This window comes from Lagopus muta, chromosome 1 (genome assembly GCF_023343835.1).
Source record: "Lagopus muta isolate bLagMut1 chromosome 1, bLagMut1 primary, whole genome shotgun sequence".
Taxonomy (NCBI): domain Eukaryota; kingdom Metazoa; phylum Chordata; class Aves; order Galliformes; family Phasianidae; genus Lagopus; species Lagopus muta.
In genome coordinates this window covers 87,080,213-87,095,896 of record NC_064433.1, presented here as the reverse complement: position 1 = coordinate 87,095,896, position 15,684 = coordinate 87,080,213, and the positions used below count along the sequence as shown (strand labels likewise).

The 15,684-nt window shown below is 42.1% G+C and overlaps 1 protein-coding gene across 17 annotated transcripts in view; it reads right to left on the bottom strand.

The window, feature by feature from the left end:
- BBX (BBX high mobility group box domain containing) overlaps positions 1–15,684 on the bottom strand; it is a 140,080-nt gene that overhangs the window by 97,348 nt on the left and 27,048 nt on the right. For 2 of the 17 annotated variants that reach the window (XM_048965879.1, XM_048965916.1), the window contains exon 1: positions 11,357–11,551. The exons of 10 other annotated variants lie outside the window; for them this stretch is intronic. In XM_048965879.1, coding sequence (XP_048821836.1) covers positions 11,357–11,413 — 57 coding nt within the window. In that variant the 5' untranslated portion in view covers positions 11,414–11,551. Of the gene's footprint in view, positions 1–11,356; positions 11,553–12,756; positions 12,879–12,947; positions 12,967–15,684 lie in introns of those variants that run through there. 5 more of the 17 variants (XM_048965785.1, XM_048965869.1, XM_048965924.1 and 2 more) reach the window with 5 other exon arrangements.

Below are 15,684 nucleotides of genomic sequence, written 5' to 3'. Positions count from 1 at the left end.
AAGGGTGAAGAAGATGGAAGGAGTGCACTTGGGGTGGACTTCCGATGCAGCCTCGGTGGTCTAAGCAGACCCTACACAATACACTATGACAGGTTTTTACGCCAAATCCAATTCTCAGCAGTACAAAAAAAAAAAAAGCATTCATCTTAAAGCAGCTTTGGGAGAATGAGGAAATCTAATCCTAGAGGGAACCCTCATGCCCGTGTACAATAGAAATCCCACCCACACCAAAACAATTTTCTGGATGCACATCAAAGAGCATACACATTTCAGAACAAGTGCTAAAATTACTCAACTCAGACCTGAGTCAACACTGACACTGGGGAATGAAACCTGGCTTCCAAATCTGACACTGGGAAAGGCTCCAATTGTCAGAAACTTCATAAAAGCACTAATGCAATGATACCTGCAGTTAAGATTGTTGCCACGCACGATACAGAACTTTACAAAATACAAGGTGAAGGCATGAACATACCAGTATTTGTCAATGTTTCAATTAAAAGTCTTGAAAGCTTTTGCTTCAAGATGCACTTAGCTGACAGTTATCTAGTATAGTACATAAGTGAAAAAGGCAAACTTCTGCTAGGCCATTTGCAAAGAATGCCTCCAAGTGGATTTCAAGCTTATAATTAAATCTCATTTCATAATAAATGAGAGGAATGCTATTGGAAGTGTGTAGGAAATAGTCAAAATTTTACTCAATCCCAAACCCAGTAACTTGTACAAGTCAAATTAGTGTACAACAGAGTCTTAAAATTCTCCCCTTTATTCAAAATGAAAAGTTTGGGAAGTTAAGGGAAGTTATTCTCCTTGGTCTTGTTTCTAGTAAACGCAATGCAGTTGACTGAGCTGAGACAGATAATGATATTCTCAGCGCTTGCTTCCCCTGGTCTTTGCATAACAAGGCCTTACATCACATTACTTGCAGTACCTGCTTCTAAAGTATGCCAGTTGAACATCTACCACACTCAGGGTTTAACAAATGAAATAGCACAAAATGCCTGGCTATTCTGCCAGCATGTACCCATTGACAAAAGAGGAAGGAGGGAGGAGAGGTAAGCACACAGCAGGCTGCCAGCTCAAGGACTGCAAGAGGAAGGCAGCTTTCCCTCCCTGCTCTGTGCTGCAGATTGACTCAGCTCCGCTGCTTGGCAGTGGACATTCAGCACAATGCACCACTGTCACCGCTGCTCTGGGCCCTGGCAGCCCAGCTCACTCCTGAAAGGTCAGATGCCCTGGAAGCCGATAACCTGTGCACATCCCTGCACGTCATCTGGGACCAGGGGGAATTCAAAGGAGGAGATATGGCAGATACGAATGGCACACACACACATGCGTGAATGTCTCTCCCTTTACACAGCTCTAAACAAAATTAAGCTGCTCATGTCGTTTTACTGCCACATTAGCTCAAACATATTCAATTCCCAATTCATCTTATTCGCCTCACTTTCTTCCATATTATACGCTGCCTTCTATTCCCAACCATAAAGATCAATGACAGCAGCAGGAAAAGTAGTGTTAATCCAACAGTAAAACACTCAGGAGTGAGAAGTTAACAGGAACTAAAGAATTACCTGTTTTTTTAACCTTTTTTTCTTCAATTTTACTAGTCTGATATTAACACTGCTGCATAATTACTTAATCATTTTATTTCTTTTGCTGCATGTAAGAGATTGAGGAACTGAATTTGCAGATCACAGAGACTGGAAGAGACTTCTGGAAATCATCAAGTCCAGCTCTCCTGATAAAGAAGGTTCACTCATAACTAAAGAGATGAAGGAATTGATATTTTGGTGGTCAGTTTCCTCTCTAGCCATGCCCATGAATTCTTGGCCCTTCAATTAAGCCAAGCAAGGAATCTCCTTAGACTATGGCTTACAAGTATAATAGAGGAAAATATGAAAATCTCAAAGCATATTAAACAGAATATTCAGTGTAACAACTGTGTAACAAATAAAATCAAAGAGCAGCAGCAAAAATGATGGTAGTGATCTGAACAAACACCAAAACCTGATTTCCTTATTTCGGTATTTCTCCTCAGTCTTATCATACTTGATTTACAGATAATTCCTTTAGTTTAAATTATGGGTCAGTATGCCTTTTGACAAGTATGAAATTGCTATTCTGTGATAGCACAGCTCTTAAACTTACAAATCTCAAAGTATGGGTTATGGGGGAGAACAGAGGGCAAGTAGGAAGGGAGGAATGTCTATGCACATATGCCTAGGTATATGTACTTTTAAGTGTGAGAAACAGAGAGGATGTTAGACTATATATAAAGAACTGCATGTATGCATGTACAAATCTTAGATGCGTATCTAGAAAGCTACCAAAAAGCTGTTATGTAGCATTTATGCCCAAAGAACAAGCCCCCAACACAATGCTGTGTAAACAAATCTTAAAAGGGACACTGGTTTGTACAAAGAAAAATCTGTTCCTGGTTTGCAAAGACAATTCAGACTTACATCTCTGGAGCTAATTTGGATAGGGCTTGCAGCTTATCACCAAGTCTTAAATATCTAAGAGTAAAAAGGGAATGCTTCAGTTGAAGAAAACTTACAAATATGATAGAAAGGGTTGATATGCATGACCTGTTTTGAAGGACAGTAAAACCAATTACACATTGAGAACATATAAAACCAGGACTAGTGCTACCCTTACAGTGCACACTGCAGTTCTCAGAACTTTAAAGAAAATATTAAGTCTTCACAGATCGAGATATGGTTCAGAGTCTCACCTCAACAGGATTCTTGGCTGGCAAAAACAATTTGGGAAAAATAAATAACCAGTTATACACATTACTGTTTTATCCCACGCATACTTTGCAACAGGATCTGGTGATATTTAATGGCAAGTAATTCATTGTTACACCACAGAAACAAAAATGGCTACGAGAGAAGCACATGGAGCAACAGCAGTACCACCTCATCACCTAATTAGTTTGAAAAATCATAGAAACATAGAATGGTTTGGGTTGGAAGGGACACTTAAGATCATCTAGTTCCAACCAGTTGCTATAGGCAGGGACACCTCTCACTAGATCAGATTGCTCAAAGCTCCAGCCAGCCTGGCCTTGAAAGCTTCCAGAGAGGGGACATTCACAGCCTCACTGGGCAACCTGTTCCAGTGTCTCACCACCCTCACAGTGAAGAATTTCTTCCTAATATCTAGTCTAAATCTATCCTCTTCCAGTTTAAAGCCATTTCCCCTCGCCCTGTCTAGGCTAGGCTGGGAAGGGAGCAGGGGGAAAAGCAACTATATCCTTACTACAGACATTGGCAAAACATATTTATGCAACTGAAGCCTGAGGGATGCTGTCTTTAGATGACAGGAAGATTATTTAATCCCAGGCACCACAGGGCGAGTGGCCTCTCTGAGCACACAGGGAAATCTGAAGGAAGCTTATGGAAATTCTGCCTGGGCCTGAATTTCTATACAGTTTGACCATCCTTTCTTCTTTCTTTTTCTTCCCCTCCTTTCCAGCTCAGCTAGTTTCATCCATCCATCTGGAAGATGCAAATATGGTTATGCTGTAAGATGATGGTTTGCAGTGAGGTCTGGAGCACTGCCAAAGTACTGAACAACAAACCTCACAAATCTGTGATCTCTGACGGTACCTAATTCAACTTCAACTTAAAAAAAAAAAACACAACACACAAACAAGAAAAACCCAAAATCACGTTAACACTTCCTGCAGCTGAGAGATGCAGAGCCCCTCTATCCCAGCACACCTCACTCAGCCCAGGCTGAGCGAGCCCCTCCTGTAGCCCCAGCAGCGGGCCGAAGGAGGCATCTAGTGGCCGGCAGCAATTCCTGCAGCCTCCCCAAGCCCTGAGCTCGGGCCTTCATTTCTGAGCCCCTAAAGCCACTGCAATCTGCTGGTGGGGCTTCACCACGAGACACAAGTGTATGGCAGCAACACGTCCCCAGCACTCATTTTCCCTGTGTTCTGTGCTAATATTCCTGCTGCTCCATCGCTGTCAGTTACCTGCCTTGTGACGAGCCTCAAGGCCAAACTTAGGTTCTTTGCTTCGTAAATACTCTTGGCAACTCACGTCATTTCCAGCCAGTATGTAGCTCACTGTCCTTCATCACACAAACAGTGCAGGTTAAAGGGATTTTCTAACTACAGCTACAGATGCGGGGCACCAATTTAAGTAGAGGTCTTGACCAATGAGTAAAGCAGGAGAACAACATGCTAACTCACCTTCCCCAGCTCTGAAGGGATCCCTACTCTGCCTCAAATCTATTGCACTGCTTTGAGCAAAGCAATGATGTGATTAAGGAAGGTATCCACCGTAGAAGAGCTAACTGAAAGTAGTGCACAAAGCTGACTAAAAACATAAATGCACAAATCAAGTATTTTAAGCATGATTTAAAATAAAACATTGACAAATAGTGTTAAAAAACCCATAAAAACCTGATTATTAACCTTCATGAAGGTTTGTAATGCCTTCTCAATTCTCACCTCTCCAGTCAGGTAAGTGCCAGAAATTTAAGGCACTACAGTTTTATTAGGAAAAACTCCAATATTCTTCCCTCAGATGAACAGCAGTGTTAATCACAACATACACATTAAAAAAAAAAAAAAAAGTGAAAAAAAAGAAAAAGTGAAAGAAAAGAAAAAGAAAAAAAACCTAGCATATCCTTATTGCTTTTCAGATAAATATTTTAGCTTGAAACAAACCAGGACTCCTATTCATCTTTGTTATTCCACACTTATCTTTGCTATCTGCCCTGTGACAGAATCATGGGCACACGATCAAAACCTTAAATTTCTTCTTGTTTCTGGAAATCACTTTGGTGTGACAATAACATTGCAGGCTCTGGAAGAAAGCACTGCCACTGTTTCTTAAGAGAGAACAGAGGAAGATTGAAGTTTGCTATTTACAATCTTTTAATGTAAATGCTTGCCCTCTTGCTCAGAGATTAATCTACTGCAGAGAACATTCTGCGTTAAATACCCTCCACACCATTTTCTAACGCTGCCACACAACCTTTGCATTTGCTGCATTACAGCTTTCTCTCTGCAGCCACAGCCCTGCCAAAGAAGTCAGGAACTAGAGCTTCTTCATATCTCTCCTGGACAAGGCAGAGGGCCTCCTCAAGTTCACGCTCAGTCTCCCTGTGATATGCAGCCTCCATCTGCCCCAGTCACCTCAGTCAGAAAGGTGTCATCTAGTTTTCTTCATCAATCCTATCAATCACTTGGTAGTTCAAGTGAAAAGACCTATAAAAGTTCAAATTATCAGTATGGAACTGTGAAGGAGCTCTATGTCAAAGTGCAGCTGACAGGAGGTAACAGCAGTACCACAATTATACCAACAGGAAAACAAGAAAAATAGGCCTTGTGGTTCTAGTCAGAGTTGAAGGAAGCTTCCTTCAGAGCGAGTAGTAGCAAGGCAATGTTTAAAGCCAGTATTTAGCTTAGCCTCCTTCTGAGCCGCAAAGACAGTATCTCTGTCTCACCTGCTCACTGGTCCAACAAATCGTGCATTGGCCAGATCACTGCATGCAGGGGTCTTGGAGGAAAAAGGTACATTTTTGGCTGAAAGGTGGGAAATCACCAAGAGCTGCCTCTTGCCACTCGTCACTCTGGGGCTGAGTCACGGTGATGCCTGGAAGCTAGAAAACAACTCTGCAGCAGAATTCTGCAATTTCACTGCAGGACTACTGAAGTGTACTGTATCAGGTCAAGTCATGCTTCCCTACCTCACACCACTAAAACCATGCATAAGATCAGTGAAGAGCAGTGAAAGTATTTCAAGCCCACTTTCTCCTACTTCAGCAAAACAAATGCACACACAATTTTATACGTATCCATGTTTTTGTGTATGCATATAGACTTCTTTTCTTTTTTGAAAGAAAAAAACAAACACCAACACAGCAGGTTGGCCTGCAAAGTAGCCACATGGAAATGCAACACTAGAATAAAAAGACAAACTGCAGAAGTAATACAAAAGCCACTTTCCAAGTACATACCTTCCTTCACACATGGAAACTGAAGTGCAAAGATCTTTCTGACACTTCTACTTCTTAATCCAAAGATTAAAATATGGCTGTATTTGGATAGAACTGCAAACACCCGGATTGACAAGACTTCTTTTTAATGAAAGGTTTCTTACATTGATTGTTCCAAAGCAAGATTGCAATCCCTCTTAGCACAGATTACCTTGCAGCTCTGGTGAGCTGAGTAACTGTCACCCTACTCAGGGATGTTGCACATACTGAACATACTATATTCCTCTTATAGAGATGACATAAATTTCCAATATTCTTTCCAAGTATGATTCAAGAAGGCTGGCGATCTTAAGACAAACACATTACTGACTGAAGCCTAAGCATCTCAAGATGAGCTCTCTTTGTGCATTTGTTACTCAGCAGAAATCACTTGAATGATATCAGTTATCAGATGTCATTCTCAAAGGGCACTGACCTGGTGCCATTCTTCAGCTTGTTGGCCTGCTGAAATACCTCTCAAAGATGAGGATTTATCTGATTTTACATGAATTTGTCAATCCATGCTGCAGGAAGTTTAATCAGAACCAACGCTGCAAATCACTAGTAATATTTTTAAAATATTTACTGTCTCTGAAAAGTCAGCTCTTTCTCCTCTGCCTAACCACTGTTTCACCAATGCAGCAATCTGCATGTCTCATGTCAGCAGGCATCCACCTGGCAAGAGATGCCATTCCTGCAGCAAATTTTTCCAGGTAGAGACTGAGAATTACCATAACTTAGTGGAAACTGTTGAAGACTCAAAAGGACATTCAGTAGAAGCCCATCATCTCTCTAAAAGTCTCTACCATAGCCTTACCCACTTGAAATATAAACTAAGGACAACAAAAGAGCAGTGAAAACCTCAGACATAGTGCTAAAAAAAATAATTAAAAAATAAAAAACTGATTTTCAAGGCCCGGAGCCTGGCTGCCTTCTTGCAACCTTAAAGTAGCAGAAAATAGCTTAAACCCAAGGAACTGCGTATTAGCCCTGAATAACCAGAATCTACTTCTTGAACGAGTTCCACCAGCAGAGGAAGTAGTACTGGTGACTGAGATAGCTGTCAATTCACACAGGCCATGATGGAACTTGTCCACATTTGCACCTGAGCAACTCCCAGGCATTTACACGCCTTCTTTATATTGCCCAGTTACCCCACTTATCAACAAGCTGCAAGGGGTATCAACAGTTACAAGAAGAAAGTAGTTTAGCAGAGCGTGGAATATTTAGCTACATTGCCATCACTTTAAAAACATGCATTCTTGTTGCCAGCTGGGAACAGGAAAACTCAATTAAATTATTTTCACTTCTCTTACAAACAGTTTCACTTTTGAATTGCTAGTTTGGGAAACAAATGTTTCGGTTGAATATCGGCATAAAGATACCACTTCAATTTGAAAACATTTTAACCTGCTTATGTGATAAAAAACCCTTCATATTGGAATAACTATGTAACAGATGAAAGGGGAGAGATCCATTTTGAGTATCTCTGCTCTGCAGTTGATCGAGCTCACTCTAGTAAGAAATGCACACGACGGTTCTGGCAGAATTGTTTAGGGTGACTACTGGAAGGAAAACATAAACAAACAGTCATTTTCTTCATAATCACGTTTCACATCCTAAAACCCTCTCTCAGATTGTACCAGGGTTTCCCCTCAGCTTAGCTGGCCATCAGGAAGATGGACTACATCCCACAGCAGCACAGCGTACCGGACTGGAGGCCAATCCCGCCCATACAGCAGGCTGCCAGCACCTTTTGGCTGTGCTGATACCAGCACTACAGTGTCAGCAATGCCCCTTGTTACTGCCCTACAGGGCATCATCCCCCACCTCCCCACCAGCAAAAAACAAGGCATTTGCAGCCTCCCAATAAAAGTGCACGTGCATCACATGCTGAAGTGCTAGGCACTCTAGATTTTGGTGCAAGTGAAAGAATAGAGATGATAGTTTCAACTCTCAATTCTACTGGGAGCAACTTCCAACCAAAACAAACATCAATCCTTTAATCCCCCGTCCAAATCCACGAGCGCAGATTCCTCTACTTGCATGGAGTCTCACAGAGGGTAAGAAGGCTCTGAACAAACCCACGAGCCCACACTAGTGAATCTCAAAATAGGATCTTGAGATGTAACATTTGACTATCCCAGCCAAAACGCAGCCCCAAGGAATTCCCATAGAAATATTTGTTGCAGCTTTTTGCCCTTAAAACCTGTAACAAAAGCTTGAAAGTCATTAACAAAAACTTCCCAATCTCCACAAATCACATGCAGGCAACAACCACCCTGCTATTTAAAAACAAACACAACATTAAAGAACCAGCCATAGATAGATATTCTTCTTACTGGCCAACAGTGGAAAAAACACCTTCCCGTTTGGATATACCCTGCCACTAGTTAGGGTATATCAGAGTAACCCATTGCATGAGCATCTCGCAGCAACCCTGGGCACTTTGAACTTAACAACACCTGAATTTGACAGAAACTGGTATTTTGCAACCAGACTAAGCAGCCTTGTTAAATTCACCAATCAACACAGTCACCAAAATCCCACCTGATTTATTTATTGATTTATTTTGAGTATAGCACAGCGTACTGTTTTACACTGGGTGACATGTGGGAATGCTATGCAAGGCAGCACCTACTTCAGGAAAGGGAAAAAGATAAAACAGCATCACAACTGAGGCATGCTATCATCAGTATCAGTGACTAGCTGATGCTATCTAGACTGGAAACTATCTTGGCTGCAAAAATCACATTTAAAAGATGCACACATATCCCTAGATAAACAAACAAACAAACAAAGTACATATTGACAGTAGTAGCCAATTTCCAGGCATACCTTCTCATTTGCATTTTATCTGCCTGCACTTAAGTCTCCTGAGTGACAAACACCGAAGTCAGCTTAAGCATACTCTGTAGGTGGAAGCAGCCACGATACTGTCTTGCTTCCACTGTGGTTTGTTCAATCTTTGGTGGACAGAAGTTAAGCTGCCAAACACCACCAATTTTAACTGCAGTCAGTTCTCCATCCCAGTGCATTAAACACTGCAGGAACACTATGGCATGACAACATGGGGTAGGGTGCTAGCAGCTGAGCTAGGGCTGTTTCTTTCCTTAACAGTGTAGCCATTCAAATGTGATATTTCACTATTATCTCTGTCAAGTAAGTTTAATTCGCTTCTTCACCAGGGAACTGTAGTTCAGACTATTCATTGCATCTTTTATCTGCATTGAAGATGGAGTCAGCATTACACACAGAGTGAACTGAAAGTGAAAAAACCTTGAAGATATGACCCTTGCTCTCCTCTTCACACCTACAAATAGAGAGAACTTTTCATTATTCCTTCATTATCTCTCTGACAAGAAAGGGTCAAACTTACAGACAGAACACCCCCATGACCCTTCAGTGCATCCCAAAATAAAGTAACTAGTGACCACAAGCTAACAGAACACCAGCTTGCCAAGATGCAACAGAGGTAGCAAACAACGTGGTCCCACTTGTGGGCAAGGCTGCCAAATCATTAATAAGCACAGGATTTAGAACCACTGGTAGGAGCCCACGGCTCTGCTGAAACAGGCTGAATTTTTACAGCAGCTTCCCATGCTGTAATGCTTGAATGACAATTCTGATGGTAAGGACAAACTGAGTGAAACAGCACTACAGTCCAAGAGGAGCTGGGCTTGATGCTTGACATCATGCCTGGCAAAATCCAAGTAAAAGCAAGGTAACTTTGGCAAGTAAAAGTTGGGGACCTGGCCCATTTGAAAACTTCAGCAGTTTAACCATACTGATATTCCGAACTATAAAAGCATATCATCTTTCTAACGTGCTGACCACAATCAGAGCATAAGGCATCATTAATCACAGTGCTATCCCTCCAAGCCACGACATCATACAGGGTTAATTTCTTGAGCAAGAAGGTTTAGAAGCTATGGATTTTCAGAACACGCTGTGGAGTATAGCATCCCTGGCGCCTGAAAGCAAACAAAAGATACAGGGCCACACATGACTGGAAACTTTTATCATTACTTCCTAAAATGTTCTTCCCCAACACCCCCAGTGGCAGCCACTGACTGGACAACAAATGTAGACTGCTTTTCCTTTGGCTTTATGTGTTTATCTACAGGTAGGCTGTTACCTTCAAGGCACAAACCTGGTCTAATAATATTCCAGCAAAATATATTCCTCCTTGTCCTGATGAAAGACCACATTTGTTTCAGTACAAACATAACTGATGAAGTAAACTCCGCATCACAGAAAATAGCTATTCCAGAGGTACGCACTGATCTGGATCAAGAGCACAAGCAATCCTGGCCAGGCCTCAGAGCCTGGGCTGCATCAGGTCCTCCACAGGACTCCTCACTTCTTCTTTTTGTTCATTGTCACCTGAGGAGCAGTGAGACCTGTGAAGGCATCACCCAACACCTGGCTGACCTACCCCAGTTGCACCTGGTAGCACCCAGCTTCTTACAAAGCATCCACTGCAAAACTGCCCATGGCAGCTCTGTCAGAAGGAACAACGTGGTCCCATAAATCCGACCATTCGACTGCTGTTATGAAAAGATGGCAAATGAAGGGTGATACAACACAAAATGAAAAGCAAAACGCCACCTGCTATGGACTTTAGAGCTCCATTAGAAGGCACACAGGGAATCAGCTTGCCTGTTTAAAAAGCTGAAAGTTGGTTAATAAACCTGTGGTAGTTATATTCTTCACAACTGAAAGAAAAAAAATAATAATAATGGGGAGAAAAAAGTATCAATGCGGTCTAAAAACACTTTCTGCATGAATCACCCTTATACTTTTGCTGAGTTATTTTCCAAGCAATGTAATTTTTCTCAGACAACCTGGCCTCCATTCTAAGTGATGTTTAGCAACTTTTTTTTTCCTACCTGTAATTTTTATTTCCATACTTTACATGATTGGTTTTATCCCTTTTTGTATACCACATTATTCTAGATCTCTAGACATAACTAAATCACTGCAAAGTGCCTTTCTGGCACTATTCATCCTTTCTGAAGGTTGTGAAAGATCCTGAGCATTTGTCTACCGTAAGTCATCGAGAGCGAACTTTACCTTCATTATCCACCCTTTATAGCTATATTTGTACCGTACTTATCAACGTTTTTCAGTGAAAGAAAAACAAATTTACACACTATAAACTTTTATTGACCACAGTCCTTTGCTGCAGGGAAGCCCATCACTTCCTGAGCGTACTCTGTTATGCTGTCAGCGGGAGCAGCAGCATCTCAACCGGGAGCACAGCGACATTGCTGCTGGTTTCCTGTTAGCGAGCTCCGGTGGGTTTTGCCTCCGAGAGCCCCGGACACACAAACACGGCAGAACTGGCACTCACCTCCCGCGTCCGCCAGGTCACAGGTCTCGCAGGGCAGCGCGGCAGCCCGCCTACCATGCTGCCTGCCCTCGTCCGCTACGCAACGCCACGCTATCGCCCGCCCGGCCGGGCAGCCACCCGTACGAACCAGCTTCAGACTCGGGCAAATCTCGCACTCTTTCAGGGAGGTGAAGCGGCGTCGGGAGGCAGGCGAGCAGCAGGAAGCTGACCTCAGCAGCGCCGGCGGGGCGGAGCGCGGCCCGGGCTCGCTCGCTCTGTGCTCCCTTCTGGCAGCGCGGGCAGACGGCGCGGCCTCGCAGCGTGCCAGCCCAGGGCACGTCACACGGCCGCCCGCCGGCCTCGGGGAGCGCCTCGCCACGGCGCTGCCGAAACGCGAGTGGAAACGGAGGAGCCGAACGGCTCGGTAGGTGCCAGCCAGGGAAATGGGCTAGCAGAGGGAAGCTTCAAACAATCATTTAAAGCCCTGCCTTACGGCCGCTGTGCGGCTGCTGACGGGAGAAGGCAAAAGGGAAGCAGGACGGCCAGGCAGTTCGCTCTTTACCGTGTCTTTCCTCTACTTCCTCATCTGCTCAGGGCAGGAGCCTGCCATACGCCTTTAATGCGCATCTGGGAGATCCCATTCCAGAGGGGAAAGAAACCCGGCAACTTCTAACAAAGCACTTAACGACTGCTTGTTTTGTGTTGCTTATGCTCCTGATTCACTGCATTTTGTTTAATTTCTATCCATTTCAAACTATTTCCTATACTCTGAACTGCAAATCCAGTTCTCTTCAGCAAGCAAGCATAGCTAGCCTGTAACTTGCAAACACAAGGAGCAGATGTAACTGATCATTACCTGGCATCTGACTTCCAGCCATCAGTCTGCCACCTAATGCCTTGCTTTTACTTGCACAACCTGAATAAGGACAGAGCACGGGCCAGGCCCCAGCTACCTTAATCTCAATGCCATTTCTGCACTAATGTACATGTAGTTGGGCAGCTACCCACCTTACTCTGCGTGTACCAAGATATTGGCTTCAATCCCAGGAGAGCTTAGCTATTCTAATATAAACTATTAGCACTAAAGTGACGTACATCTGCTTCCTCACTAAGGAAACAGATGTAGCTTGAAGCCAGAATTATATCAGAACCAGAAGTGTAATTTACACACTCATCTCAGCAGATTTAGTGAGTACCAGAACTCAGAATCCACAAGTACTGCAAGGCTGCTGTCCTGGAGGTGGCATGCAGGCAAATCAGCAGTCAAGAACTCAACTTCAGAGAGAAGCAAAAAGATATTCCCAAACCAATGAGCGCAGCACACTCATCACAACTATGGGATTCCACCAGATACAGAGAGCTCTCCAGGCCATATCCTATCCCAGGCTTACCGTAACTGTTTCACAGAAATCATTTCCTACCTCTGCTTTGCAGAACAGATTCTACAGCAGAGAGAAATGTTTATTCTTCACTATTCAAACTGATTGGGTTTTGAAAGCACACCGGTCAGTTCCCACAAATATCGGCCTCTGTTGGTAGTGCACTGGCCTCCTTCCTCCTGCCTTCACTTCAAGTGTACATGTACATCAGTCAAGAGTATTTCAGTAGATACCGAAGGCAAATCTCTGGCACTCAACATGACAGGCAATCTGTTCCAGAAATCTAAAAAACACCAGAAGAACTTAAAAAAAAAAAAAAAAAAAAAAAAAAAAAAAAAAAAAAAAAAGTTTTTTTAGTAAATAAAATTCATCACCAATTTATGAGCTCACAGACCACTTAAACATTGTTGAAATAAAAGATATGCTTTAAGTTTATCTTGACTTAGTAACAAACTTAAAACACACTCATATCATAGAATCATAGAATGGCCTGGGTTGAAAAGGACCACAATGATCATCTAGTTTCAACCCCCCTGCTCTGTGCAGGGTCACCAACCAGCAGACCAGGCTGCCCAGAGCCACATCCAGCCTGGCCTTGAATGCCTCCAGGGATGGGGCATCCACAGCCTTCGTGTGCAACCTGTTCAGTGCGTCACCACCTCTGTGTGAAAAACTTCCTCCTAATATCTAACCTAAACCTCCCCTGTCTCAGTTTAAAACCTGTCCCCCTTGTCCTATCACTACCAATCCTCAGAAACAGCCGTTCCCCCTCCTGTTTATATGCTTCTTTCAAATACTGGAAGGCCACAATGAGGTCTCCCCAGAGCCTCTTATCCTGTAAACAACTGGTGTCTGTAAACAACTTGCTATTGCTTGTTTTGCAAACAATTTTTTAAGTGTTCTGGAAGACCCTCCTCTATCAATACTGCTCAGGCTTTTACTACTGAAAGAGTCTTATCCCTAAGACAACAGGTCATACAACAGAAAAAGCTGGAGAAACACCAGCTGAAGCATTACGTTGTTTTCAATACAGAAAGCTCCATTTTGTTTTTAAACTGCTTTTTTCCCTGAGAAATTTCCTTGAGAAGCTAGAGCAACATCCGCTTGTACTTCCAAATAATTATCTCTCTGCATCTTTGCCCATCCCGGATTGCCTTGACTGAGGTAATTAAAATAACAAATACATTTTAAATCAAAGTTCAGCACTTGTAGGGTTTCAGGACCAAGACTGTAAAAGTCATCTCAAAGTTAAACAGTTTGTGTTTAACACTACCGAACACTTTGACTCCTGTCATTGTCTTTGCTGGCTAGTATTACTATCCTATCCAGAGGTCTTTGCCTTCAGACATAGCATTAGGTCAGCAATTTTTATGCTGCAGTCATTATTTTCTATGGGGTCTGTAAAAGTAATTAAGAAGATGAGCCCAGTGTTGGATACCTCATAAAAGAATTTAAGCCTGTCATACATTTACTGACTCTTTGTTTTTTTTCTCCAGTATTTTCAAAGTAATAAAAATTTGAAAACTTACTACCTTAAATTGTGTCTTTTTTTTTTTTTCTTTTGCAGGGAGAGCATAAGATTTTGAAAGCTTGTAAATAGCCATTGAAAGGGATTATACAGACATCCTGCATCTACTAGTCAGAATAAAAACCCACATGAGAAAGAAGGCATGATGTAGGAAGTAGCAAGTTGTATGTGTTCTTGTGCACTAAAGTCTTATGCTTTTAGCAACTCATACACCCTCAAAAAGTAGTTGTTCTGTATGATTCCACTATTAACTTAAAATTTTATATTGCTTGAACTACAGTTGTCAAAATTCTCTTGCATTTGACAATTTCTCAGCTCTCATTTCAATTTGCCACTCCTAAGTTAAAGGCAGGTAAGGATTAGGCATCAAGTTACCTCCGTATTTGTTAACAAATAAATAAAATAAAAAAGCAGTAAAATAGAAGTAGTTTGGTCACAAGTTTACTTGCTCCATCAATACTTCTCCTGGGCTGAAAAGATGGCTTCCCATGGCCTGTAATTCTGCTACTTTATAAGCATTAAAATTACTTTGACATAAAGATGGGGAAGACCTGATAAAAGAAGATGCAAAAAGGAAAGTATAAAACTGATGGATCTTGAATGGTTGAAAGTTTTCTCCTGCTAACCAGGAAGGAACTATAACAGCAAAGAGAAACAAGCAAAGATAAAGAGTGTATGTATAAAATGCTTAAAAACATAACCTGGAAGTGACCATCAGTTAAGAAGCACAAGAGTCTTATAATCCTCTGATTAATCACGTTTGCAATATGAATTAACCTTGCTTCCTGTAAAATTCACATGAGAGTTATGTTCACGTATACATACAGAGTTTGCAGTAATATCAATTAATTATGATCTCCACTGAAGCTCCACATTGTATCCCAGTATCATGAAGAAATACAATATTAATCACTAATTCTAAACAAACTCACTACTCAATTTGAAATGGATACAATCTCCCAGTCCAACACTTACTTACATCATTCTGCAATACTGCATGGTTCATATAACACTCAGCAGACAATGAATTCAGCTGCATTCATAAAACATCCCAAAAAACACCATCAACAACTTGTTTATTCAGAAACAGCAGAATTACCAGCTTAATGACTCCTGAAATCTAGCATTGCTGGGAAGTTTTATCGAATATTTTCACATATGCACATGTACACACAAAAGCTTTCTAAGCTGTGTAGTATACTGACAGCATGCATGCAACAGCATAGCTGCATCACCAGGAAGCCTCTTCTGCATTACATGTTACACACACAAGTGTCAGAACAACTTCAGGTGCAAATATCACATACACGTAATGCATTAAATACCAAAGCCCCAGATCCTACCACCAGCAGCATGCTCTCCCTTCTTCACCCTCTCCCACATCATTATTTCAAGAGGAGAAATCCCTGTTCCTCTCTGCTGTGCAGAAGGCATCAGGATAC